The sequence below is a fragment of the Parambassis ranga genome, chromosome 12 (genome assembly GCF_900634625.1).
Source record: "Parambassis ranga chromosome 12, fParRan2.1, whole genome shotgun sequence".
NCBI classification, from domain to species: Eukaryota; Metazoa; Chordata; class Actinopteri; family Ambassidae; genus Parambassis; species Parambassis ranga.
This window is the reverse complement of record NC_041032.1, coordinates 15,052,080-15,079,929: the sequence shown is the minus strand read 5'-3', so window position 1 is coordinate 15,079,929 and position 27,850 is coordinate 15,052,080. Positions and strand designations below refer to the sequence as shown.

General features: G+C 47.6%; 1 protein-coding gene across 3 annotated transcripts; it reads right to left on the bottom strand.

Annotated features, from left to right (window-relative positions):
- Positions 1–335: 335 nt before the first annotated feature.
- On the bottom strand, positions 336–27,850 carry lhfpl2a (LHFPL tetraspan subfamily member 2a). 3 transcript variants are annotated; one of them, XM_028417949.1, is made up of 4 exons: positions 27,641–27,850; positions 16,745–16,820; positions 4,804–5,535; positions 336–1,386 (listed from the first exon to the last, which is right to left on the bottom strand). In XM_028417949.1, the coding sequence occupies exons 3-4, from the start codon at positions 5,222–5,224 to the stop codon at positions 1,130–1,132; spliced, it is 678 nt and encodes a 225-aa protein (XP_028273750.1). In that variant the 5' UTR covers positions 5,225–5,535; positions 16,745–16,820; positions 27,641–27,850; the 3' UTR covers positions 336–1,129. The 3 variants fall into 3 exon arrangements, with proteins under 3 accessions (XP_028273750.1, XP_028273751.1, XP_028273752.1); XM_028417950.1 differs by lacking the exons at positions 16,745–16,820; positions 27,641–27,850 and adding an exon at positions 9,192–9,320; XM_028417951.1 differs by lacking the exons at positions 16,745–16,820; positions 27,641–27,850 and adding an exon at positions 8,731–8,897.

The window sequence follows — 27,850 nt, the reverse complement described above, 5'->3', positions numbered from 1 at the left end:
TTTACACAATCAATGCATGGCCACAAATCAGATTTAGGACCACGTGGTGAAGTCTGGTTCAAAGACCAGGACCAGGACCATGCAGACCTGAGAGAAACTCAGATTGGAGTGGCGTCAGCCTGGTCTTCTGAGCTTCGTAGCTTCAGTCACACACAGACAGACACACACATGCAGAGTTCAGTTCTACATCAGTGGAAAAAATCATCACCCCGCTGGCTGGAAAAAGTACCCACCCCCACCTCGAGGGCCAAACCGAGGTCTCAGAGCTCACAGCAAGAAGAGACCGGGTTTCCTTTGAATCAAAACCCAACAGCCATTTTTTTTCCTTCCTTTTTTTTGTTTTATTCGTTTGGCAGAAACAAATACGAACAGACAGGACACTATCTCACTCCCTGAAACCAGACGTTACTAACAGCAAGGCGACATCTCTGTCTCCTCCAGTCCAGGTCTTTGTGCACAGACAGGACCCTCACAGGCCGGCGCGAAGCTCGCTTCAGGTTCAGTCCCATCATTCCCACCGATACATTTCAAGGGTCTAAACAAACACATGAATCATTCAGGCAGTACATTCTGGAAGGACATCCACTCCGAGCTAAAGGCCAGGTATTCTGTCAGCAGCGCGTGCTGACCGACTAGTGGTTCCCTTGTTGAGTTCATAACACTCACACGTGGCAGATCCAGGCTCGCTGGTCGTGGTCTGGCGGCAGAAACACCAGTGTTTTTTATTTATTTAGTTTATTTTCTTTATTTAGAAAGGCAAGAGTGACATCATCAGCGCAGCCTGGATCATTCTGCATTCACAACTATGTACAAAATATATATAATCACACATATTTACAGAGCACGAAGCCTCTCAGGGTTTACATGAATACAGACACACGGCACCTCTAGTGGCAGAAAGACAGACACACACACACACACACACACACTGAGGAAACACTTGGCACTTTTCTCCCACATCAACACTAAACAGAGACAAAGTAAGAGTCAGTTTTAGTGGTAAACAACGCAGAGGCCGCCACTTCACAGGCCGGCCCCGTGAGAAAAGACAGACGAGCAGGAGCTGATGGCGGCCGCCCGCCTCCACCTCCGCCTCTTTATTCTCCCTCCACACAGGACACAGGCGCTCTCAGAGGAGGCAGATCAGGCTCTTCCCCTCCTCGATCTCCTCCTGCACCTTGTCGCTGGAGGTGGCGATTTCAGCCTGAGCGGAGAACACGGCGCAGATGAAGGTGAGCACGGTGCCGCCCATGGCTGTGTAGAAGGCCCAGCCCATGGAGCAGAGCCCCGCCCGGTACGGTGCCGCGTCCGGGCCGCAGTACAGCTGGACCTTGTCTGAACCCCAGCCAGCAGGATACAGCATCAGACCCAAGATCAGGAACAGACCTGCGGGACGGGAAACAGACGCAAAGCAGGTCAGGTGGAGGGTTCGGACTTTCAGGACGGCTTCTTTCAGGACATGGCAGATACCTACGACGAGGTTCCAACGACAGACAAGTGATGATATGCTCAGTTTACTTCACATTTTATGAATGAGCCACAAAGTTGTGACATAAATCTGATCATAACTTATGACACTAATGTATTGTTTGGGAGGAAATGTGTTGGGAACCACATGTTTAACCTTCTTATTCTTTAGTTAATTTAGTAAAAAAAACATTTCCTGTCAAAGTGCCGCCAGGACAAAAACAAGCAGAAACAGTCAGGACTGATATCCTGCCTGAAGATAATCACAGCTCGACCTCCAGTACGACAGGAAAGAGCAGCTAAACCTTGAGTCGTGACATACGATCCTGTGCCGGGTCAGAAGAAAGAGAACAACAGGAAGAGGTAGCCGGCGGTGGGCTTTTCCCGCCGCTGGCTCCACGGCCTGGCGTCCTGCGTCTCAGTGCAAGGATGGGGTCACTTCCTGTGGTACCGTGGCAGAAAGACACACACACAGCTCGTCTTAACTCGGCGCACGAGGTTTCCATCCTTTCCTCTGCTCAGCACTTCCTCCCGTGACGGGTCAGCTGGCCGAGCGGGGACCAATCACAGCTCAGGAAGTGGCAATAATCTAATCACAGACAGTAAATGAGCTGGTGGAGGGAGCGTTTCAGCTGCTTCGCTTCGTGAAAACAAAGCGTGGAGGTGGAGCGGCCTCCTCCTCCTAATCTCTCCTTCCTCCTGCTCTCCTCTTCCTCACTCTCTCTCACTCAATATCGTATTAAACAAGGAAATGAAAACTAGGTCATAAATTCTTTCCACATGTTGCTGCATTGCCCTGACGTCCAGGCCGGCTCCAGTGATGGATTGAAGGCATGGTTTTAATTCTGAACCCCACCCCCTCCAAGACCCCCACCCCCTTCCTTTCCTCTCACACAGCACCCCCACCTTGAAGTCAGACCTTCTAATATCCCGCTGCACTCCACCCTCACAGCTACTCCCTCTGCGCTGGCTCTTGTCAATTCTGCACCATCAATCCATCTCTGATAGCTGCCACCAGCCCTCCTCCTCCACCTCCTCCCCTCTAACCTCAGCCTCCACCCTGTAACTCAGCACAGCAGGTCTGAACTCTGCTTCAAGGAATCAGCCACCCTCCTCCTTTCCAGGAAAAAAAAACCAAGAGCCAGGTTCACCACCGAGTGAAGACAGCAGGGCTGTTTGTGAAAACAGCGCTACAGGAAAGGACTGTTAGAGTCCAAACTTCAACGCCCAGCATGCACTGGGGCTGGTTGCTGCAACAGTCAGGTCATTAAATCCAGGTTAAACTACAGTGTGAGTGATAGCAGACTATAAACACACACTTGCATCCAGCCCCGTCCATGTGTGGCCCAAAAACCTTCCTGTAAACTGGCTGATGCAGACAGCACCTACACCCGCTGTCCCTGCACCACCCTGACTACAGCAGCATAGTGTGTAGCAGTCATCATAAGACTGTGAAGTCCAGGAGAAGCTATGAAGGAGCCTGGGAATCCCATTTTCTATCAGCGAGTCTGCTTTTGCATAATCACTGAGGTTCCTGGAAGCTTCCTGTCACGGTCAATGGTTAAACCTGCAATGAGCTCTGTGACTCACGGCTATAGAGAAAGTTTATAGTGGGTAATAAAAGTATTCAACGCACAACGCACTGGACAGTTTTACAGCCGAGTGTGTTTGTCGTCCTGTCTCTGATCCTGCACACACAGAGAAAACACAAGTCTGTCTGTTTTCACCATTTGATTCAATCGCTGGAAACCACCTGAGCGCCAGCGAGCCGCCATCAGAAACTGTGACAGCCTTGAAGTGACATGTGTGTGTGTGTGTGTGAGAGGATGAGGTTAATGTTCTCAGAGCCCCTCCGCTGTGATGACGTGACCATCTCTGGCAGCAGCATCACAATCTTCTCATCTGAGGTCAATCACTACCCCAAACATCTGCCGTCTGGCTCTCATTACCGAGGGGTCGGCACGCAGCGTGGAAACAATGATCAGCGGAGAGTCAGTGTGGTCGACCCCGAGGTGAGAGTGATGTCATCCACCGGCTTCACGGAGAGACTGCAGCTAAAGACGTGTGAGCAGGTTGGATGTCAGGCCGCCTCTTATCTCTTCCTGTGGTTAAGACTCCAGCTGTTTGAAGCTCCTCTCGCCCACTGTCCTCTTCTTCCTCCCACATCCTCATCCTCTCTCCACAACCAGGAGACTCCCTGCATGCATTAGCTTATCTGGCTAACTAGCTTAAATGAACATCAGCATACAAGTGTATATGCAAGCTGCAGACCTTAGCTCATAAAGCTAACTAGCTTGCAGCCAACAGTACAAAGCAACCATAACCATCAAGTAGTCACAAGCTAACTGCAACCAATCCAATCAATAAATCACAGAAAAAAGTAGCAGTTAGCATGTCAGGAGGCAACTGTTCCCGTCTTCATGAGACTAAAACCACAACAAAGAGACACATCTTGCTGTCACTGCACCAAAAACACCCCCAAATCTGCCAGCTGATTGGCTGATTGGTCCGAACCAGTAGCGGTTCGGTCACAAGCACATCGCTTGAAGCCTAGGAGATGGAGTTGTGTGATTCTTTTTATGATCAAGAGAACAGATCATGATAACCCTAAAGTCCTCAGGAGCCTGAAAATCCACCTGCTCGTTCTGTGGCTCTTTGTCCTGGAGTTAACTTCATCTAACCTCTATTGTTTCTGTTCAAGCTAAATGAACAGTTCTGCTCTGAACACATTCATCATCATCATCATCATCATCATCATCATCATCATCACAACTCCTACAGCTACAATCATGTGTCTGCAGCTCCTGGAGCCATCATACCTTTCTGTCGTCACCTGCCAAACAAATATTGACCCAGTCAGCCGGAGCCTTTCTGACAGCGTATCGGTTCATGTGTGATGGGTGTGTGTGTTACCTTATGTGTGTGAGGTTGTGTGTCTGAGGCCACTTTGACTCACTGTGGTGAATTATAGAAGGGAGGAGGCCTTCAGTGAGCTCATGCTCCCTGAACTCTCTCTCTCTCTCTGGTCTTTATGGCCGTCCTCCCCCACAGTTGTTTATATGCTGGGGGAAAGGTGGGTGTGTGGTGAAGGACATGCCGAGCTGTAAACTCTGCGGCTGACCTCAGAGAGTGCTGAAATCTCTTCAGCCGGTCAATGATAAACTTCAGAGGTCTCTGAACTCAGGAAGCTTTAAATAGATTCATGTTTTCTTAGGATATTTAGGTCGCCATCTTGGCTAACACGTTTACTGCGAGTGCACAGCTATGCTAGCTGTTGTTAGCCGACCCTTGAGAAAGAAATAAAGTGAATAATTAGGAGAGGATTCTTCATCTCACCTGCGATCGCTTGCAGCAGTCCGCACACGTTGAAGATGCTCTTCTTCATGATGCTTTGGAAGCACATGGTGAAGACGGAGATGAACGCCACGGCACAGAGCAGCAGGATCCCCGCCGCCAGGAAGATGGACGTGGCCTGCCAGAACCCGCTGGCGATCTCCCCAAAGTGCACTGCGTACGGCCCGCACAGTATTCCACGCTGCAGGTGGGGCAGTTTAATGCAGCGGCCGTAGATGCCTAACGTGGGCCGGTAAGCCTCTCCGGCCGTGGTGGCCCCATGGGGGCCGAAGACGGCGTCGGGCGTGCGAGGGTAACCCACCAGCCAGTCGGTACTCATGAAGGCGATGAGCTCTCCGAACGCGGCCACAATACTCAGCAGAGTCCACAGCATGGAGCGGCAGGTGACGATGACATGGCACATGCTGACGGCGGCTTCAGATCCAAACTCTGCTGGGAGGCAAAAGAGGTGGATTGTGGGTAGGACCCCCCCTGTGATCCTTCTCTGGTGAAGACGTAGGTGACACTGGTGCTCCGTGTCTCACAGACTGCTGCTTCCTCCTCCTCTTGTCTTCCTTCCCGGTGTCGTTCGGCGAGCTGTTACTCCTCCTCCTCGGACTCGCCCTCCTTCAGTCGGCTCGGTCTACACACTCTGGTTGCGCCTGCTGTTCGGTGTCTACATTGTAGTGAAGGTGCGTTCCCTGAGCCAGCCCGCTGGCGTCATGTCAGACACACCTAAGAGATAAAACACAGAGACACGAGGACAGGGTGAGCGCTCTGACGGAATGTGTAAAAGAAGTCAGATTATAGTGAAGTGTGGATGAGGAAGAGGAGCAGAGACAGAGAAGGAAGAGCGGCGGGGTCTGATGAGCTGTGCTGGTTTGAAGCGGGGCCTCCTGGTTTCATTGTGTTTATGTTACAGGATTTGTGATCAGGCCCCTCATCCTGCCCTCCACTCCTTCATGGTTGTAAAAATAAAAACAAATTTATATGTCTGCTTTTGTTTGTGAGTGTGTGTGTGTGTGTGTGTGAGTGTGTGTGTGCGCAGAGTGAGGCAACAGGCCGAGGCCTCTCATCCAGCAGCCCACGCAGCTGACCCGGGGTCGGCCAGCGGTCGATGATGTCCGGCTGTCACCTGACCGCTGATGACCTCAGCGACACAAACACTGCTGCATCAGACAGCAAACAGGAAGCAGCAGGTAAGAAATAAGTGTGCTACGCTAAGCTAATACTGATACTTCTTCAGCGGTTGATAATAAATATGCAATTAGTTTCTCTAAATTCTGTTTTTCTGCATGCTAATCTAATCTACTCTAATCCAGTGTGTGGTACAGAGGATGCTAGCAGCTAAAGATTAGTATTTTATGCTGTGTATAGTCTCTGTTAGAATGCTAACACTACAGCTCAAAGAGAAAAAAAATGATATTAAAGTTGTTTAAAACCTTAATTTGCAGGATGTTGTTTTGTTCCAGCCACTTGTACTTTTTAGTGATTTGGTTCATATTTAGGCTAAATTTGCATCCAAATTCTAGCCGTCACCATCTCGTCAGTGACTCCACCTTCCTCCTGGCTAATCCAACGTACATGTTTTAAGCTTCAATACTGCTCACCAATGAAGACACCCTCAAGTGGCCGCTCTAGAAACTGCACCAATGTTTTCCATTTAAATACCTAGTCTTAAGTGAATGATTTTCTGAGTTCTTAAACGATTTAGGAGTTTTCTGCTGGGTTTATGAAAGGCGAACTGCTGACAGACTACCAACAGACCCTGCCCGCCGCCCTCTTTAGACCAGACAGACCAAAAAACTCTGTAAGTCATCAAAGGAGATTTTAATCTGAGCGGCGCATCAACAAATGTAAGCAGAGCGTACATTAAAACAGAAGCTGGCCTGTTAGAAAGGGTTAAAGGTGCTTTTCAGAGCCTTTGTGTTCCTGTTATAAATGCAGCTCTAAGCCAACGCTCTCAGGACTTTATTTCCTGTCCTGGTTTCTCTCCTGGGAGTTTGGTGGGGCGGTGGAGGGGTGGGGTGGGGGCCCGCTGTTGACACGTGTGCTGAGCGGTCTCTGAGGTCACCATCGGCCGGCTTTTCAGTGAAGTTGTGTGTCTGTGTGACTAAAAGCTTTACGCAAACTTTGATCTTGTCATCCTGTGCAGATATCAACAACAGCTCTCCCTTTTCCCCTGTTTCTTTTCCAAGAGGAAAATGACCCAGATCTGTGGTCTCTGAAGTTCAGTGTGTGTGTGTGTGTGTGTGTTTGGACTGTGTAAACCAGATGAGATCATAAGAACAGGCACAGACAGCCGCCTCTGAGGACCAAAGCTAATTTTATGGATCACAGTTCCAGCTCTCGTTGCCTCACCCTGAGCAGATGCAGACTCAGAAACGTTTCTAGAAGACGCTTCCCGCCCGCTTGCGCTCGGACGTGCTGGCAGTGTTTTGACAAGACTGATGTTTGACGATGGGATTAAAGACAAACAGGGCGTCGGGCACTTTAAGGGTCAAACATTTGCCGGCCAGTTGGGGGAACTAATTCCTCTCTGACAGGAATATTGTTGGAAAACACACCCGAGCTGAAACAATTTGAACCAGCTGGGGGGACGTGGAGCTTTGAAGACCTGGACACTTAGCCTTTGACCTCACTCGAGTTTGGCAGCACAGCTCTGTGCTGACAAGCAAATCTAAATGAAGTAGCCTTGAATGTGGATTAGCAGATCTTCAACAAGTCCTTGCTAGTCTGGTTCTATTAATGGTATTTGTCACAACAAACGCCCAGACGTCTGTCTTGGGTTCCCAGACAGTCAGATTTGTGCAGCCTGGAGGTCCCTGCCTGAGACGCTCAGGGTAGATTTATGATGTCTTTTATTCTCTCTGAGCAACCCGTGGGGAGACAGCAGATTATTTGAGGCTCAGTTTACATACACAGATGAGTTTTATGGTCTTCAGACTGCACCCACAACTCTGATCCCAGGGAGCGCACACACTCCCACTGCTACCTGACACATGCTGCCGCAAGGTGTTAGCATGACGAAGAAACTTTTTAAAACTTAAATCAGACAATGCTCGCAGGAAAATATTTTTTTTTTAACTAGATTAGCCTGAAAGCACACATGTAGCCTACATAAATTAGCTACAGCTAATGTTAGCAGTATGGCAGCCGCCCTTAAGTGAGCAAATACAAAATATAACCTTCAGGTAACTAGCTCGTTAGCTGAAGATAGCACAGCTTTTTTACTGTGTTGTATATAAGCTTAATATATTTACTAGCATTAGCACGTAAAACCGTGGCTAACAAGACTCACTCGTGTTGATATTAGCTCAACAGCAGTGTGCGCAAGCTAAATTTGGTGCTAACATGTTCAATTGTTATGTTTCCCACCTGGGTTTAACATGTCAACTTTTTAACAAATTTAGGACGAGAATGCTAACACACAGCTATGGCCTCTTAGGTTTACATGTTAGCATTGTGCCATGCTCACAACAACAATGCTAACACTCTGATATAACATGTCCAGTCTCAGTTTCGCATATTAGCATGATGCTAACATGATAGATGTTTCCCATATTAGATCATTATGTTAGCAAGCCGTTGCAACAAGCTCACAGCGACAATGCTAATGTTTAAGGTTTAGCGCAATAGGTTAGCATGTTACTGGCAGTGCTAATGTTCGCAATATTAGTTGAGCATGTTAGCATGACTGTAAGCAACACTCAGGGTACATGTCAGGTCCATGTTAGCAGATTAACAAGCTAATAAAGGCAATGCTACAAGTATAATGATTAGCATATTGATTCACCCTGTTAGCATGCCTACGGCGCGAATGCTAGCATTTAAATATAATGTTTAGCATTTCCACCACTGTAATTTTAGTTTTTAGTTAGCAAATAAAAATCTTACAATTAATCCTGTGTCAAATTAAAAAAAACTCACCATCAGGATTCACCCTCTATCACAAACCTGGTTGAACTACACAGCTGACACGTGGTGTGTTCAGAGCACAGTTCAAGTTGAGAGTGTCCACTCAGCTTTCTCCTTATCACAGCAACAAAGCAGCAGGAAACGCGTTTCCACGCTGCCGCCGACAGGAAGCAATCTACATGTCTATGGACTGGTCAGGAGTCCTGCGTCGCCATGGAGAGCGTTTGTTTAGAGCTGGTTTACACAGAGCTAAGATAAACAACAGCAGGCAGCTGCAGCTCAACAAAGTGACAGATCCTGAGTTAAGGTAGTGATTATAATCTGTGAGGGAGGTCACAATAAAAGAGGTCAGAGAGTCTGAGCCGAGGTAAACTAAAATAAGACGGAGGCTGTGGTCAGGGCTCTGCTCACACATCTGCTCAGCAGCATGGAGACACAACAACAAACAGACAAAACGATTCAAAGAGTCCGACCTGTCTCCATCGGTCCAGCTCTCCTGGAGATGTGGCTTCTCTCTCTCCTCCTCCGCTCACACACTCTCACTGCCTCTCTCTCTCACTCTCTCACACACACACACACACACACACACTGTAGACCCTCCCCACACGCCCCTCCTCCCAGACCACCACGGCTCTCCTGATTGGCTGAGCCGTCAGCGGAGCCACACGTTTTGAGAGGGTCCACATGGCGGCCATATTTCAGTGCCGAATCTGGGTTAAAATAACAAGCTGGAGCTGCCGAGGGTTCCTCTCTCAGTCTCTCTCAGTCTCTCTCCCCCTCACGCTCTGTTTTGTTTTTTTACTCTCAGCTCACTTTCAATCAACCAAACATCAGAATATCACGACCAGGTCTACTGACAGCTGCAGTAAGTTCTTAAAATGCATGAAAATCCACCTTAAAAACAGTAAAAACACCACAGCAGCTCAACAAAACCCACACTAAACAGCATGTCTGTAAAGATAGACCATCTCCCCCTACTGGCAGTGACAGAAACTACACCTGTATCATGCAGGTGTAGTCTCCTCTGATGAGCATATGGTGTGGTACATAATCAATAAATCAATAAAGTTTAGTCTAAGTTTTTATACAGCCTCTGTTGTGTTTAAAGCTACGTCCCTGAATGTTTGTCTGCCCTCTTCTGGCAGTACATATAATTACAACACACACACCCTCTCTATGGGCTCACAGCATTCAGTCAGCTCTGCCGTCAGTCAGCGTTCCTCTGACTCACAAAATGAGTCCCATATGAAGGGGGGGGGGGCTCCTCAAACAGGAAGAGGCCATACTTCTCGGTCTGAACGTCCCAACAGAATCAGTTCAGCTAATAAAACGTCTCCTTTGACCCTGTAAACCCAGCTGTGAGTCATCCTCACCTGAAGCTGAAGTTAATGAGCCGTTTTAAAGCCACACAAACATCTTCAATATCACAAACAAGCACACAACAGCTCACTGTTCACTCAGCGAGCTGCTCCAAAAGCCTTCAGGCACACAAGATATACAGAATAGTAGTAAAATAAAATCATATCAAAGACACAACAACCAGACAGAGCCTAAAGCTAACAAGTTAGCATCCAGAAGAACGAGGTCTTTGTGCTGCTAAGGCTTCTGGAGGTGTCGGGGTTAAATCAGACACTTTCTGTGTGTATAGGTGAAGTGGAGTGGCCCCACTTCTCACACAGATCAGCCTGAGACTGGCTGCATATCAGCTTACTGACAACAAAAAGAAGGAGAGCGTGAGCCAGAGGGGAGACGCTCCCAGACAGCTCTGCTGGCAGCTTCACGAGCTCAGACACAACACAGACACACACAGACACAACACAGACACACACAGAGACACACAGAGACACACACAGACACACACAGACACACACAGAGACACACAGAGACACACACAGAGACACACAGAGACACAACACAGACACTGACAGACACACACAGAGACACACACACAGACACACAACACAGACACTGACAGACACACACAGAGACACACACAGACACACACAGACACACACAGACACACACAGAGACACACAGAGACACAACACAGACACTGACAGACACACACAGAGACACACACAGAGACACACACAGACACACACAGAGACACAACACAGACACTGACAGACACACACAGAGACACACACAGACACTGACACACACACACACAGACACACACAGAGACACACAGAGACACAACACAGACACTGACAGACACACACAGAGACACACACACAGACACACAACACAGACACTGACAGACACACACAGAGACACACACAGACACACACAGAGACACACAGAGACACAACACAGACACTGACACACACACACAGACACACACAGAGACACACAGAGACACTGACAGACACACACAGAGACACACAGACACACACAGACACACACAGAGACACACAGAGACACAACACAGACACTGACACACACACACAGACACACACAGACACACACAGAGACACAACACAGACACTGACAGAGCTCCACATCAAAGGAGGATCAGGAGGGGGGGGCAGGTCCACATGCGGCCAGACACAACACAGACACACACACATAGACACACAGAGACACACGCAGAGACACACACAGACACTGACAGACACACACAGAGACACACACAGACACACACACAGACACACAGAGACACAACACAGACACACAGAGACACACACAGAGACACACAGAGACACACAGACACACGCAGAGACACACACAGACACTGACAGACACACACAGAGACACACACAGACACACACACAGACACTGACAGACACACACAGACACACACAGACACACACAGAGACACACACAGACACTGACAGACACACACAGAGACACACACAGAGACACACAGACACACACAGAGACACACACAGACACTGACAGACACACACAGAGACACACACAGACACACACACAGACACTGACAGACACACACACAGACACACACAGACACACACAGAGACACACACAGACACACACAGACACACAGAGACACAACACAGACACTGACAGACACACACAGAGACACACAGAGACACACAGAGACACAACACAGACACACACACAGACACTGACAGACACACACAGAGACACACAGAGACACACACAGACACTGACAGAGCTCCACATCAAAGGAGGATCAGGAGGGGGGGGCAGGTCCACATGCGGCCACGCATCGCTCATACAGAGCCAGCAGAGCACGGGGCGAGCTGCTGGGCGCTCATCTTCAGAGCTAAAGGACGAGGATGAATGTGAGTGATGACTGATAACAGGAAGCTCCACTGTCTAAGCAGTCTATGACATCACCTGAACATCTTTGGGTTAAAAATGATAAATATGCTATTTTAGGTCCCAAAACCTCAGAGCAGACTGAGGGACTAAAGTCTAAAGACTGCACACAGCACAGACATATGAAGCTCTGCAGTCACATGAGCAGCAGCACTTCCTGGTTTGGAACACCTGCACAGATCCCCTGTGGGTGGAGACGAGCAGCATTCATCCAGGATCTGTGACGCTCTTATCTGACCATGTAAAACAAAGATATGAACAGAACAGGAACACACAGCTGTGACCTGAATGTTGAGCTGAGCCAAAGCCCCAGTTCTGATACAGCAGTGAAGACGGAACTGATTTCATACTACACACATGTTGAACTCTGGCTGGAGTCGACACACGACCCCCGGACGTGCCTCAGATATCTGCAGTGCTTGTTTTTATCTGCACGTGTTTCCAATCAGAGCCGCTGCCTGAGAGTTACATCATCGAGGAGGAGGCTGCTGGACAGAGATGGAGGGACAGATGGAGTATCCGATGAGAAGCCTGCAGAGGGGGCAGCTACGACCATCTGGCCACTTCAAGGCCACGGCCCATCAACAGGCGCATGGAGACAGATGTTCAACATGCACACACAGGGTTAACAGGGCCCACATACACTCCACTCACAGAGGTAAGGACAGAGCTCTGTTAGAATCACCTCCTGGACGTCTCTCTCATACGTCTGAGAGTGATCCGTCCCTTAATGCGGCAGCTGAGGTCAGCAGAGACACATTTCCCCGCCGCGGTCACGCCACATCATTTTTATCCATTACATCCTCCCGTCAGCAGCAGTTGTTACTTCAGCGTATCTCAGTGTGGGAGTGTTATCTCTCCACGGCATAGCTGCTAAATTTATGAACTTTCTGGGGGGAAAGTAGCCGGAGCATAAACACACGGTGTGTTAGAGGGGAGGAAATCCCAGCGCTGAGCTCCGGAGGGGAAGTAAGACAGAAGCGTGGGAAAAAAAAGAAGAAGAAGGAGTGACGGCGAGCGCTGAGCACAACGCTGCAGCTTCTGCCGTCAGCAGGGAGATGGAGGAGATGGAGGGGCTGGAGAAGCTGGAGGGGCTGGAGGAGTGGTGGAGGAGCTGGAGGAGAGTTGGAGGAGAGGTGGAGGAGCTGGAGGAGAGTTGGAGGAGAGGTGGAGGAGTGGAGGAGAGGTGGAGGAGCTGGAGGAGAGTTGGAGGAGAGGTGGAGGAGCTAGGGGGCTGGAGGAGAGTTGGAGGAGAGGTGGAGGAGCTGGAGGAGAGTTGGAGGAGAGGTGGGGGAGCTGGAGGAGAGTTGGAGGAGAGGTGGGGGAGCTGGAGGAGCTGGAGGAGAGTTGGAGGAGAGGTGGGGGAGCTGGAGGAGCTGGAGGAGAGTTGGAGGAGAGGTGGGGGAGCTGGAGGAGCTGGAGGAGAGTTGGAGGAGAGGTGGAGGAGCTGGAGGAGCTGGAGGAGCTGGAGGAGAGTTGGAGGAGAGGTGGAGGAGCTGGAGGAGCTGAGCTGAAGTGAACACACACAACATCCACGCCTCTGTTTGATCTCACCGTTTCCAGCTGAAAACATCTGTTTACACACTCTGAGTGTGTGTCAGTGTGGTGTGAGGAGGAACAGGGGGGTTACATTTTCAGCTGTGAGGAGGAAGGCGGAGGGGACCACAACACCCATCACACGGCAAGCCCACACCACAAGGGTTAAGAGAGTGATGGAAAACAAAGAGCACCCGACAGCCTGGGTGGCCGGCAGGCTTTCACCGGGCAGACCGGCTCACTCTGTGAGGCAGCTGGAGATGAAAGGAGCCGAGGAGCAGCAACCACACAGAGATCACACCATCATCGGATCAGATCAGATCAGATCAGAGCCAGGACAGCAACAACAACAACACGCCTGACCCACAAACACAAAGGAACAACTCTGAGCACCATGACGACTGTAAGCCTCACAGAAACATGGAAGAACATACTGTTTCCTCATCAATGCCGTCACAAGTTTAAGAAGTAGTTACACCTTCAGTTGATGGAGGTGAGTTTTTATACCAGCTAACGTCAGCATGTAGCTGAGACACAGACAGGTCCGTCCGTCCATCTGTGTCCTGCAGTACAGGGTCAGGACAGATCCATTTAGTCACATGTTTAATTCACAGGTGCTCCTACTGGAATCAAAGGGGCGGGGCAGAGGAGCTGACCATGTGACACAGAAACAGGAAGTGATTAAATGCAGCAAACACTCAGAAGATGTCAGCTCAGGATCTTTGGAACTGACAGTTCAACATCAAAGTTTCAGTCGTCCAGAAGTCAGAACTGGACAGAAGGAAGAGAAGCAGCCCGGCTACACTTTGTTAATGTAACATGATCAATATTCACACTGGAGTCTGATCCTGGTGTTGTTGATCAATGCCACTTAAAGAAATTAGGAGCCACATTCCTCACACTAATTTCCTCTGACCACCTCCCCCTCTGCTTCCCACTGTTGGGGGAGTCAGAGGCCCTCAGGCCTAACTAGCTAACACTGTCTCCATTATGCTTAACCATTTCCAGCCCCACCTGAGCCCTGCAAACAGCCCCGGGGTCCAGGAACACAGGCAGGGTGAGGGTGAGGGTGAGGGTGAGGGGGTCTTTTCACTTCAAATCCTCTTTCCTGGGGCAGACTCAGGAAGTCAGGGACTGTGCTGAGCTGGCTGGATGCTGTTTGACCCACAGCATTGTTCTGACTGTGCTCTGTGCTCAGGATGAGTGCAGTTTAATCCTGACGAGTTTCCCACTGCAGCACAAAACAACACACACACACACACACACCCCGCGCAAACTGAGACCTGGCTGCCGCCCCCCCAGGGAAGCTGCTGTGGGCACTCAGAGCTTAACCTGATACTCTGCCCGACATCGAATGTAAGCACAGCAGAGGAGTGCTGGCACCGGACTCGCTTGAGTTTTGGATAATACAAGTATCAAGTGATCCTCCTCCTCCTCCTCCTCCTCCTCCTCCTCCTCCTCCTCCTCCTCCGTTTGGAGACAAATGAAAAGAAAGATGCTGGAGAGGCAGAGGTGGGGAGTGCAGAGCTGTAGAGCTGTAGCTGCTGCTGTCAGGCTGCTTTCGGGGGAGTAAAGTGAGACGTGTGGCTGCTTTCACTCGCAGACAAAGAGCCGAGTGTTGAGGAGTCACGCTTTTCTTATGGAAACCTCCCGGAAACACGTCCCTGTCAGATTAAACCACCTCAGACACAAAGGGATGAATCTGTCCAGATTAGAGCTGACATGAGAGGAAACATGAGGACTGTCCCCTTTTATAGCCAATAACTTGCTGAATTTTTGTCATGTGACTGTGGGTCACAGGTCAATCAGTCATGGCTTCCTCTTTGGTCTGAGAAGTGTAAAATTTTTTGTTTTTGACAGAATCTTTTTATTGCAAACGGCTGATTTTTAGGTGAATTTTGAATTAAGACATGTGTAATAAATGGATTTTGGGGTTCAGAGCACACAGAGGCTGTGGAGGAGGCTGAGTGAAAAACAAGTGTGAGATAACAGGAAGTCTCCGAGTGACACATTGTGCTTCTGTTTATTATTCTGTTCGGGGGCTTTCCACTTTGAAATGACCTTCACAGGTGGTCCCTGCTCCATAGCTCCGGCTCCATTGTTTTTTCCTCCATATTGGAAAAACATGCCCACCGATCCCTCACAACTTCCTCCTACATCCAGATAAATATACAGAACTCAAGAGTCAGCGTGACAGAGGAGGGGGGTGGAGGGCTCCGAGCTGCTGTCTCACCTTCAGGTTCTCTGCTTTAGAGGTCACACATGATATCAGCATGTAAATAAATACATGTGTTACGCATCGACGTGTATTTACAACATTGGTGATGTGCATCTAAGGCCCCGTTCACACTGGAGAAAGTCACTCCAGCTTGAGTAGGATTGAATCCAGCTGGATACGTTCAGACCTATTTTCAAATCTGGCTATCACACATGCGTGTCCATGCTTAATCCAGCTTAATCCGCCTTATTTGTTGTCCTCCAAACCGCTAGGTGGCGCCCCGTAATATACAAAGTCCGTTCAGGCTGTGGTAGGACCGCGTGTGTGCATGTGTCGTGGGTTTTTTTTTTTTGTCCCGTGTCGCTCGTTCTTTCGTTTTATTTCGGTTCTAAAAGCAGTTTATTCCTTTGTAGCCCTGTGGAAAATGAACTCGGGGCAAAGCTGTCGTAGTTCGACGGTTGTTTACATACGGCGACCCGGACACTGTCCCTGTGAACTTGGAAGTATGATGTCGCTAGCTGGATTCAGTAGCCGCATTTGCATTTAGACCTGACCCAGATGTAAGCCAATTCGGCTAGATCCACCTCTGAGAGGTGGACTGAAATCAATCCAGATATATCCAGATACGGCACGAATCCCGCTCCCATTACACTCTGCTCTAATTTAAAAGATAGATTTCTTTCAGCTGTCTATTAGTAGATACCTTGATGTCTGTTATATAACCTGCTCTGATAGATGAGTGTGTATCAGAGGAAGAGCAGGTTTAGAATAAGGAGCTGATGTTAGGTAACAGCTGCTGGAACAATGGGCCCCTGGAGGAGCTCAGACAGGCGGCTTCCTGCGTTTCATGTGCTCATATTATTGGGGTTCCTGCCTGGTTTCTGTTTGTTGTGCTGCAGAGAAAGAGCTCGACACTAACAGTACACAAAGACACACAAACACACACAAAGACACAACAACACCCACCTGCTGTGTGCACTCAGACCTGGGACCAGTTCCTTCAGCTGAATCTGTATGATGCCCGAGTCCGTCCTCTGTGGACCTGCAGACAAACAAAGAAAGCAGGAGGTGAGTCCAAAACACACAGATACACAGACACACAAACACACACAGACACACAATCATCACACACGGTCACCAGCGGCTTCTTTCTGGTATTTTCCATCTGAACCTCAGAGCAGCTGGAAGAGCCTTTAAACTGTTTCATATGTTCATTAAAATTGTTAAAAAAAGGAGAAACGCTAAAAAATTCGTTAGAATAGAGGGAATAATCAATAATAATCACCTGGTGCTGCTTCTTCCTGCAGCGTTTTGGTTTTTAGTGTCTTTCAGCTCAGTGTTTTGTTTTATTTGAGCAACCTTTGGACATGCAGTCTGTAAAATGACACTTTTCTGAGCCACCTTCAGCAGAAGGAGCTGTGATAAACCCACCGTGGACCACGTGTGCAGCACCAAACAGCCAGAACACCTCACAGAGGTGAGAAGAGCTTCAGAGCTCACACATGCAAACCCAGACGTGCTGCTGCTGTCTGCACACTCTGCCTTCACTGCGCACACACACACATCAGGCTGTAGATAATTAACTCACGGCTGACTGGCTTCCTTTGAGCAGCTCTTAGGTCAGCTAACGATGGGTCAATAGTCTGACTTAACAGGATGGAACAGAAACACTAACAGGGACAAGATTAGATGAAGATAACGGAGCACCGAAATGAAGCTGAGAGCACTGACATGTGACATGTGATGGTTTCTATGACGACGTGACTGATTCAATCAGCCAGAGGTCACTAAATTGGCCTCAGGGGTAAAATGTCAAAATTCTTTACGCTCCTCAGCAAACAAACAAATAAAGATAAGGATCATGTGTGTGCTTTGTTATCATGAAGCTCTGATGAGCAAACAACGTAGCATCAACATGATTAGCTGCTGAAAACAAGCATCATCATCATCATCATCACCATCATCATCATCACCATCATGCCATCATTCAGAGGAGGAGCTCACTTTATTGCAGAAAGAACTTCAACAACAGCTGGTTAGCTTAGCTTAGCATCAGGTTTGGGGACTTGGCTTTTCATACAGTCTTTATCGTGCTATCAGATTTCTGTGATGTTGCCACATTTATAACTTTATTTACATGTTGGAGTTCTAATTGATTGTTTAGACGGAAAAAAGAGACATTTATAGACACTAATCTGTAATTTTGGATATTGTAAATATGACAATTTCCTGTTTTGGTCTGATTTACATGACTCATATAATGATGAAATAATTAAAAAAGAAGGTTCTGTTCTCCATTTACAGTTGGGTTGTAATGAAGGTCATTAGAAGTCTTCCCCAAAACTTTTGTTTTTCTAAGAGTGGCAGGAAAGAAAAGAAGAATCCTCCAGTTGCCATCTACATCTGTTTTATATTTATTCCCTCCTCCTCTCTGGGTCTGTGGGCAGTAATGAGAGGCATGTGACGCCGAGCAGAGAGCACTAAAATAACCAGCTCCCTCCCTCAGGCTGACACGCTGTACACAACACACAGGTGTCAGGAAGCTCCATCACTGTGAGGAGACGCAGCTCGCCTGTCTGCTCCCAGGTGTGTGTGTGTGTGTGTGTGTGTGTGTGTGTGTGTGTGTGTGTGTGTGTGTGTCCCACACCTGTTTGTGGTGCTTACAGAAACAATGCACATAAAGCAGTCTATATGAGATCTTAAGGCTGGAGCTGAATGGGCTTCACAGCTGCTGCCTGTTCATACAGTGACCAACAATGACCTCATCACTGCGCTCAGCAGCCAGTGTGTGTGAGTGTGTGTGTGTGTGGAACATCTCTACACTAACTGTTGCTGCATCAGCACCACAGTAACCGCTCAGTGGCTTCAGAGCAGAACTCATATTCTTCACTACAGCTGCTCTGATATCCAGACCTCACTCTGCCCTGTAGAATGTGCAGAAAGGGTTAAAAACAGTCAATAAATCAATCATTCCAGTGGAGAATAATGCCTGTTGCTGCTCAGCTGGGCAGCTGTGCTGCATTATTTTAGGAGCCAGCGCTGTGGCGGAGGGGCTTTGAAAGCTCTGCCAGGAGCTCTTCAAAGGAAGGGGGCGGCTTCCGCTTCCAGTTTGGGTGCCGGTTCTGCCCGCAGATGGCGACCTAAACAATGCCGCTTCACAATAACCTCATAAAGACGAGACGCTAACACGCAACACAGATGCCGCGTTAACTAAAACTCTTAATATTGCTTCACAGACGGGCTAATAAACACGGGCTTTAATACTTCCAGCATGCTAAATGGTACGTCTTTAAATATTCGTTATAGCTGTACTAAAATGCTAACATTAGAGCTAACAATTTCCAGTAGTTGTAGTTAGCATCAATAAACTCCAATAAACTAATTGCTAGAAGCTAAAGGCTAATGTTGACACCGTCACGTGACTTGTTTCTGTGTGCTAAGATGATGTTTTACGTCCCAGTTAACACTTTGTGCTTAAAGGCTAATGCTAAAGCTAACATGTTCCAGATAACAATGTACTTGTACAATGTACAATGACTTTTAGTTAGCATCAATTATCTCTGGTACAAACCTTCGCACAGATAATCCAGTACTTTTATCATTTTTGTTTACTAGATGCTAAAAGCTAACGCTAAACAACATTAGTCACATCAGTACTACTTAGCATACTGAGCTAACTGCTAAGCAACCACTGTCTTTAAGACTGTAATTAGCTAGCATATTAAGCTAATAGTAGCTGAAAAAGTGCTATATATTGTTATATTTTTACATTTCCTTCCAATTTTTGTCTTTGGTCTCATGAGTTCTGGCTAAAATGATCCAAAGATATTTAATGTGATCTGTGATCCAACATGCCTGTGTGTTAGCTGATGACATGTTTCTAGTCCTTGTGAGTGAATCAGTAATGTTAGCTTGACACGCTAACACAAAAATATTTCAGTTCTGATGTGATTATTTCCTTAAATTGATTATCTGGACATGGAAATTGATTTTTTTTTGGTGACATCACCCTGCTAACGTCCAGCTCCATCTCCTCAGCTAGCATCTAATTTGCACTGACACACACACACACACACACAAAAACACTTAACACAAGCTGAACCATTACAGCTTGTTCTGTAAAATAAAAACACAAGGTGTGTTTTACTCCCTCGGGCGCACACTGATTACACACTCAGCACTAATGCAACAATTATCCACACACTATCCAATTTCCTCATGTATGTGCGAATGTGTGTGTGTGTAAACCACAGACCGCACACAGAGATGACTTCACCTCACAGTGATGAGTCTGTTAGTTACATGTGGAGCACAACAGGCTGCAGCTGGTTTATAAAGCTGCAGATTATAATATTTTAATTGTGTGTGTGTGTGTGTGTGTGTGTGTGTGTGTATTGTGATGTGGTGAAGTCATCACTGAGGCCTCAGTATGACAACAGACAGGTGAATTAAGTGCGCTTTTCATGTGGATAGGAAGATCATTTCTGTGAGCCAAGTCTCATCCAGACATGATGACAGATATAATGGGCGAAGGACACACACACACACACACTTCTGACTATCTCATGTTCAGCAGGTTGTGTTATCATGTCTGAGAGCAGCTTCATCTTTTCTGTCTGACCCTGTGAACCCCCCCCCGCTCCGCATCACAGGCCATCGGCCAGCAGGAATCTGACGGCTCGGCAGTGACGACAGCCCGTAACGCCTGCTTTAAGTTGCCTAATGATCCTGAGAAGAGGACGAGACCACGTTAAGTGTTTACATGATCCACTTCAGCGCACGCCTGACCTCAAAATGCCTGAATCTACGGTACGTCAACAATCTGCTGAGACTTTGGGTTAAAACTTTCAACAGCGAGGCCTCTTACTTCAACTCTTATAAGAAGCAAATATTTGTATTGGAGTAAACTTCAACCAATCAGGTCAACAAAACACAGTTAAAGGTCGGGTAGGAGATTTCATCCTGATGCACTTTTTGTTAAATTAGTGTAACTTCTCTTTACGATCCGATAGCAACTGATTAGTTCAGCAGTTTCACATTAAAACAAAGAATATGAATCATCTGTGGAAGCTATAAAACACTAAAAACATCAGCCAATCCTCCGGGTGGACCCTGCGCGGAGTATTGGCTGGTTGTCACTCTCTTCCTGCTCTGCGGGCACCAGAGATGTACGTGCATGATGGCCGAAGTCACAGACTGGTTGGGAGGCGTGGCTTCGGGGTGCTCTCCGAGAGAAAGGGGCGTGTGTTTACTTTCAAAATCTGGCTGACACTCACTGAGTTTTCCAAATCTCCTACCCTACCTTTAAACACTGTAGTTCGCCGTGCAGCCTCTAGGGGCTGGTTTAAAAAGTGACATAACACGTAACTTTAAGCCTGAACGGTGACCTCACAAATTGAATTTAAACCACTGAATTATTCACCTGAATAATCTGACCAAAATAAACCGTGTCCTAAAAAGATTCTGTGAAATACAAAAAATTGACGCAACTGTGGAGCCATGATTGACTCACATGTGACCAACAGTCACATGACAAATATTAAAAAATGTTTGTAGTATCTGTAAAACTGCAAGAAGAACATGTCCACTGTGTATGTTAAGGAGTCTGACAGATGGATGGGGGACCCCTCAGAGTGCTGATCTCTGGTGGGGTGGTAGCTGTTGCAGAGGAGGACGTTCAGCCCTGGGAGACGGACCACAGATGTCTGACCTCCTCCGTGAAACATGAGCTCTACCTTTTCTTTCTCCTTTAACATGTTTTTCCTTGAAGCCTCTCCGCGCTCTCATTAAAGTTCTCTATGATTCTTTGTGTGTTTTTGCGCTGAGCGGCAGCAGAACCCCTGCTGCTGTCCTCAGAGGGCAAATACCACTTAGCTGGGGAGGACCGCCCCGAATGTCAACAGCAAACAAAGAAATGCCTCATTCCTGCATTCTTTGTTTTCTCCAGAGCAGGCCGGATTTATTCAAAGTCCAACACAGAGGCGGATCAAAGAAACTGAGTCCAGATCTACACCAGAAGCAGCAACATCTGTAACAGAAAGTCCTCAATGTCCTCACAACACAGTCACACCACAGGCTTATCTTTGTGTACAGAGGCGTGTGTGTGTGTGTGTGGTCCCACAGGTGTAACATTATCTCAGCACAGTGTAGCCGAGCAGTCACCCTCACCTGGAGAGTCCTCACTCTACAAACCAACTCACAGCTGCACACACCATTAGGCAGACCTCTGCTCAGTGAGCGCCGCCTCGCCAGCCGCCTCGCCAGCCGCGCCGCCGACGTTCAGTCAGACGCTCTGACACTGAATTTTACACTGATGCAAACAAAGAAGCTTTTTAGCATTTGCAAAACCCAATAAACTCACAACACAAGCTGCAACTGTTAGCATATCTGCTAAATCTGCACACATATATGTAGCCTACTTCATAAATCCATCTTTTAATGTATTTACAAATGCTAATAAAAGCTAATTGTTAGCATGTTTGCCTCACTTTCTCAACAGTAAACAACAACGGGTGATTAGCAGAGTGAAAGTTAATAAGAAACGACTGTCGCTGCTAACGTTTATGCAACAACAGAAAGCATGACGCGCACAGCAACAGTAATACAGAGGAGTGCAAACAGTCGTTGAGTGTGAGTACAGTCAGGATCAGGTCGAACTGGTGACCTGCCGTGTATTTAGCATGAGTCACCGCTATTAAACCTAAGTCGGCTGAGGCGTGATGCAGACGGAGAGGCCGCGTCGCGCTCCAGTGTGCAGGCTGCACCGGCGGCTGATAATGACCGGTGACGGCCTGCCAGTCCAAACCCAAACATGGGTTTCCATGGTGCTGCTGAACGCAGGGACTCAAACAAAGAGAGGGAGACGTGTGGCTGCGAGGACGGGCGGTGGGACGCCTCCGCTGTGCTGGGATTTAACAGCGAAACTGAATCAGAGCAGCAGGACAGAGCTGAGCCGGGGATTTTTAACCAACACTCAAAGTGAAACTGATAAAAAAAGATCCCACAGAATGAGGAAGGAGGTGATGATGATGATGGGACTACAGGGAAACAACCTAACAATACAAACAACATGTGATCAAAGCAAAAATGTCTTCATTAAAAATATATAATTTAAACTAAAAAGATTAGATAGATAGATAAACTAAGAAGATCAAAAAATTCTGTGTTTTTCTACGCATCTAGCGAGCCCTGATGGATTTACCTGAGACCAGCAGTCATGTGGCAAAAAAATCAGAGAATATTATTAAGATTAGAATTTAAACTAACTGGCTGTAACAATAGAAATACTTAAAAATATCTATACCAAGTAATGGCAGCATGACAACACATGATGATTTTCAGCTGTGACACACAAACACACACAGTGTGAGCTCACTCACACAGCTTAAAGCCATTTCCATGACCTAAGCTGAACTGAACATATGATACCATCTTATCGCACACACACACACACACACAGACCGCCTGTGTGGCAGCTTGTACCCTTCCATCATTAGCATACAGCTGTGAGGCCCTGAGTGACTCTGGCTTAATCAATATTCATACATGTCTGATATTTGCCGGTAAAGGCAGCAGGGTGGAGGGAGGTGAACTGAAGTGAACGCTCCAGTTTAATGAGCCTGCAGTTGCTCGGGGACCAGATAAAGCGCCAGAGGCCACGCAGCTGCAGGACCCTGCGTCTGTCTGCCGTCCGTCCCCCTGAGACTGACCCCCAGCTCGCCACAAAGGAACAAAACCCGCTGCAGATTCTTTCTCCTCATTTCACCCGACAGGAGGGTCCTCCCCCCCTCACCACCAGTCATTCTCTGGATGTCTCATTCTTTCCAGACAAGTGCAGGGTGAGGCCTTTGTTATTGTGAGGACCCCACCATGCTGGTTTCCCAGTAAACAGTGGGCTGGAGAGCAGCCGCAGGCAGACGTACCCCCAGGAGAGGCTCATCTCCAGGAACCACAGGGAGGTCCGGAGGACAGAGAGGAGGGGGCGAGGAAAAAAGAAAAGAAAAGGGTGAGCGGGGGAGCAAAGAATAGCAGGGGAGAGGGGAGAGAAAGGTGATTAGCTCCAGTGCTGCCTAATCTAATCAGTGTGCATGACTGAGCTACAGAGCAGCACAGAGGCGGAGGGGCACATGCAAGAAAGTTTAATCAAATAGAGAGAGCGGACTGTGAAGGCCACACGGGAGAGGTCATCATTAGGTGTTAGAGGTGTTTTTCCACTGCAGGAACTCAGAGCTGGAACAAGGAGGTACGATCTGTTTAGTTAATCAGCCTGTTCGGGGCTCCTCTGCAGAGTTCAGCAGGCCCAACAGGCTCAGGCGGTGACTGAATAAACAAGCAGTTTATTCAGTCTCCGTTCACACTAGAGAATGTCAATCCAGCTAGAGTGGGATTCGGGACGTATCTGGATATATCTGGATTGATTTCGATCCACCTCTTATTGGCTTAAATGTGGCTCAGGTCTGAACACAAATGCAGCTAGCGAATCCCGCTAGCGACGTCATACTTCCGAGTTCACGGGGACAGTGTCCGGGTTGCCTAACATGCTGTTAGGCCGCGTTCACACTGGAGAAAGTCATTCCAGCTAGAGTAGGATTGAGCCCAGACAGCCTTTAAGCTGGATGCGTTCAGACCTATTTTCAAATCTGGCTAGCACACACTTGTGTCCGCACTCAATCCGGCTTCATCCAGCGTGTTTGCTGTCCTCCAAACCACTAGGTGGCGCCTCGTAATATATAGAGTCCGTTCAGGCCACGGTAGGACCGCGTGTGCGCATGCGTCATGTGGTTTTTTGTCCCATGTCACGCCCCGTGAACCGGAAGTATCACATCACTAACCGGAAGTAGCATGCCGCTAGCCGGATTCGCGAGCCACATTTGAGCCACATTTGAGCCACATTTGAGCCACATTTGAGCCAATCAAAACTTGAAATCAAACTGGATACTGCCGGATTCGAGGTGTTCACACTCAGAAAAAAAACATCTGGATAGGCCTGAATCCCGCTTTAGCCAGATTTTTTTCCCCAGTGTGAACGGGGTATTAGTTCCTGCAAAGACCTTGCAAAGTAGGAACTGTTTCAGGGCCTGAAAGAACTCCTATGGGGGAGGCAAACACACACAACAGTCTGTCCCGATAGTTCCTGCAGTCAAGACATAACTACAGTAAAATCTGACCCTTGTAGAACGTGGCCTCTGCAGTTCCTTCCTGCCGCTCTAACCGTTGGACTTTTCCAGAACCAGTCACACAGCCCACCTCTGAAGCGGTTCCATTAAACAGAAACAAACTGCTTTTAGAAACTTGGAATGGAAAGCCCGATAACGTCATGTGACCCAGTTTGGATCTGTCTGAACTTTTAAGACCGTCTTCCTCACATTACGTCAGTTTTACAGTCAAATAAACAAAACTCAGAGCGACGCCTTCACCGGAGCACTTCCTGGTTCCTGGTCGCTTCTCCTGAAAGCTTTACTGAAACAACAACTGGCTGTGTAAAGCAGATGTGGATGATTTAACCCAGCGTACAAGTGAGGCCGTTACAGTAGTCTGAGAGAGAAGTATGATGCAAATAAACCAGGCTTGTTATCTGGGCCATCTACACTGGAGGACATCCAGCGGGGCTCTGCTGCAACAAACTGTATTCCAGATGTGCGGCGCAGCCGGCTGGAGGCGTCCGCTTTAACCTCTGACACGGGAGCCGCCGCTCAGTTAGTGGATTTCACACATCGGTCACGGTGACGTGAAGGTCCGGGCTTCAGTTTCAAGCACACACACCGATACAGCGGGGCAGGTCAGAGTGTTTATTCAGGATGCAAACGTGCGGAGAGGAACTGAAACTAGTCCTCATTCCAACAGAAATCCCATAAAGTGCAGCCCGGGTCCTGGATTAATGACAAAAGCACAGCCATCAAAGCTCCGAGAGAGGCACGGAGCACAGATGATGCGGTCTGCATGAGTGGGTTAGCAGTTAAAGTTTGTTGTGTAACATGAATTAACCCTCTGAACCTGAAAAAATAAACCATTTGCATTAAAAATATTCTGTAAAAAACAAAAAATTCTACAATTCTCACTGCAACGAGGAAGCCATGACTGACCCACATATGGCCAGCAGTCACATGGTAAAAATTCTAAACGTATTGACTGATCCACAGGCTTTGAGAATTAGCTGCTCGGGTGTAAGAGGGTTAAAATCAAGGCTCGCTGCATCATCTGCACCGGGCTGTAATATTTTTTCCATACTTTGAAAGTTTACCGTTCTGTTTAAGATGAGGGGAGAGGAAACTTTTCCAAAGCTTCTGCTCGTCCAGGCTGCCAAACGGGAGAGAAACACTCAGAATTCCTGCTTTTCTTGTGGCTTCGAACAGAGGAAAAAAAAAGTTGTAATGAATGAAGCCGGAGCTTTTATTTAATGGGCCAAACACGGAGCCCTGAGGAACCACGTGCGCTGGCACAGGAGTCCAAAACCACTGGCAACCCCTGACAGCAGCAACCGCCATCTTTAATGCTATGATGACCTAAGCATCATTAAACATCTGAGGCTCAGCTGCTTGCCGTTAAAACTAAAAAAGAAAAGTACAAAGAAAGGTCTCCAGCTAATTACAGCATATAAGCCGAGGACCACACAGCTGTGAAAGTGACGACAACACAATGAACGCAGCACAAAGACTCAGCAACAACAGGCCATGTAGGGCAGGATGCATACTTTGGTTACATATATGAAAAGATGTCCGCCCGGCAGGACGCCCTTTCTCTCTCACACACAACAAACACAGGTGGGAACCAGTTCTCAGGTTTACTGTGGAAACACAACAACAAGAATGTGTGTCGCACTTTGTCAGACCGCTGACAGACAGAGCAACCTTAGACCTCTGATACCGGATCAGGTGTTCGGGGTTAATGATGGGACTTTCTCACCATTTGTAGGATGAAACATCTGTCCTATTCTTGTCTGTAAAATACATTTTTGTAAGTGGCGTAGTTGCACAAACACACAAAGTGTTTGTTAAATTACTTCCCTGAAATTTGAATTTCTTACACTCACTTGTTATTTTCAGACTTTTTGATGTTTGAAATGTTAGTTTTATTCTTTTTTTTAGCACATTGCAAAGAAATAAATTATCAAACAGGTCAAAGACTACAAAAAGGCATTTGCTGCCTTTCCTTATAATGTAAAATCAACATTTTGTTATTATTAGCCATTCTAGATGGACACAACAAACCACTGCTGTTAAATATTGTGATTCACTGTGCAGCTAATTGAGTCTCACAGACATATTTACGCCATTTCCTGTCATTTTCTGGCAAATAAGATGCTGATTAATTTTAATTTATGACTTTTATTGTCTTAAAACTAGAATGAAATTAATATTTTGTCATTTATAACAAGCCTAATCACACAAACCAAAGCAGTTGTGTTAAATTGTGTGCAGCCCCTTCTGTAAGTCACACTTCTTTTGTCTGGAGATGACATCAAAGCTGAAAAAAATGTCATTTTCTGACTTTTCCCTCGAGTTTGGTGACTTTTCATTGGTCTAAATAAACAAAGAGCACTTCTTTTGTTAACTATTGAGTATTACAGACATTAATGGTTAACCTCTGTGGGACATATGCGTCATTTCCTTGGAGTAAATGTCATTTTTAGTGATTTGAAGGAGTCTGCTGGCGCACAGCGCGCAGCTGAACGCGTCAGTCCGCTGCCACGAGTTTCCCTTCAGCCTCAGAGCTCCGAGAGAAAACTCCACAATTATCCGTCAAAACGTGGAGACACTGCGGTGAAACCCCCCCCAGCTGCGGCTCAGACTCTGCGCTCTTTTCACAGAAGAGTAACGGCTTCAGTGTTTCTGCACAAAACAGGCAAACGGCGCAGATACTTACGCGGATCTGACGCTCCAGAAGTCCTGAGAGAAGCTGGCGGATCTTCTTTGAAAGTTTCAAACTTTAACTTGGTCCCGGTTTGATTCTTCTTCTTCTTCTTTTTTTCCTCCTCTCGCTCAGAGACTTTTCATCACCCTCCTCCTCCTCCACGTTTTCTCCCGGACCACAGAAGAATGAATGGCTCCGTGCTCCGTGCCGCTGCTGCCTGGA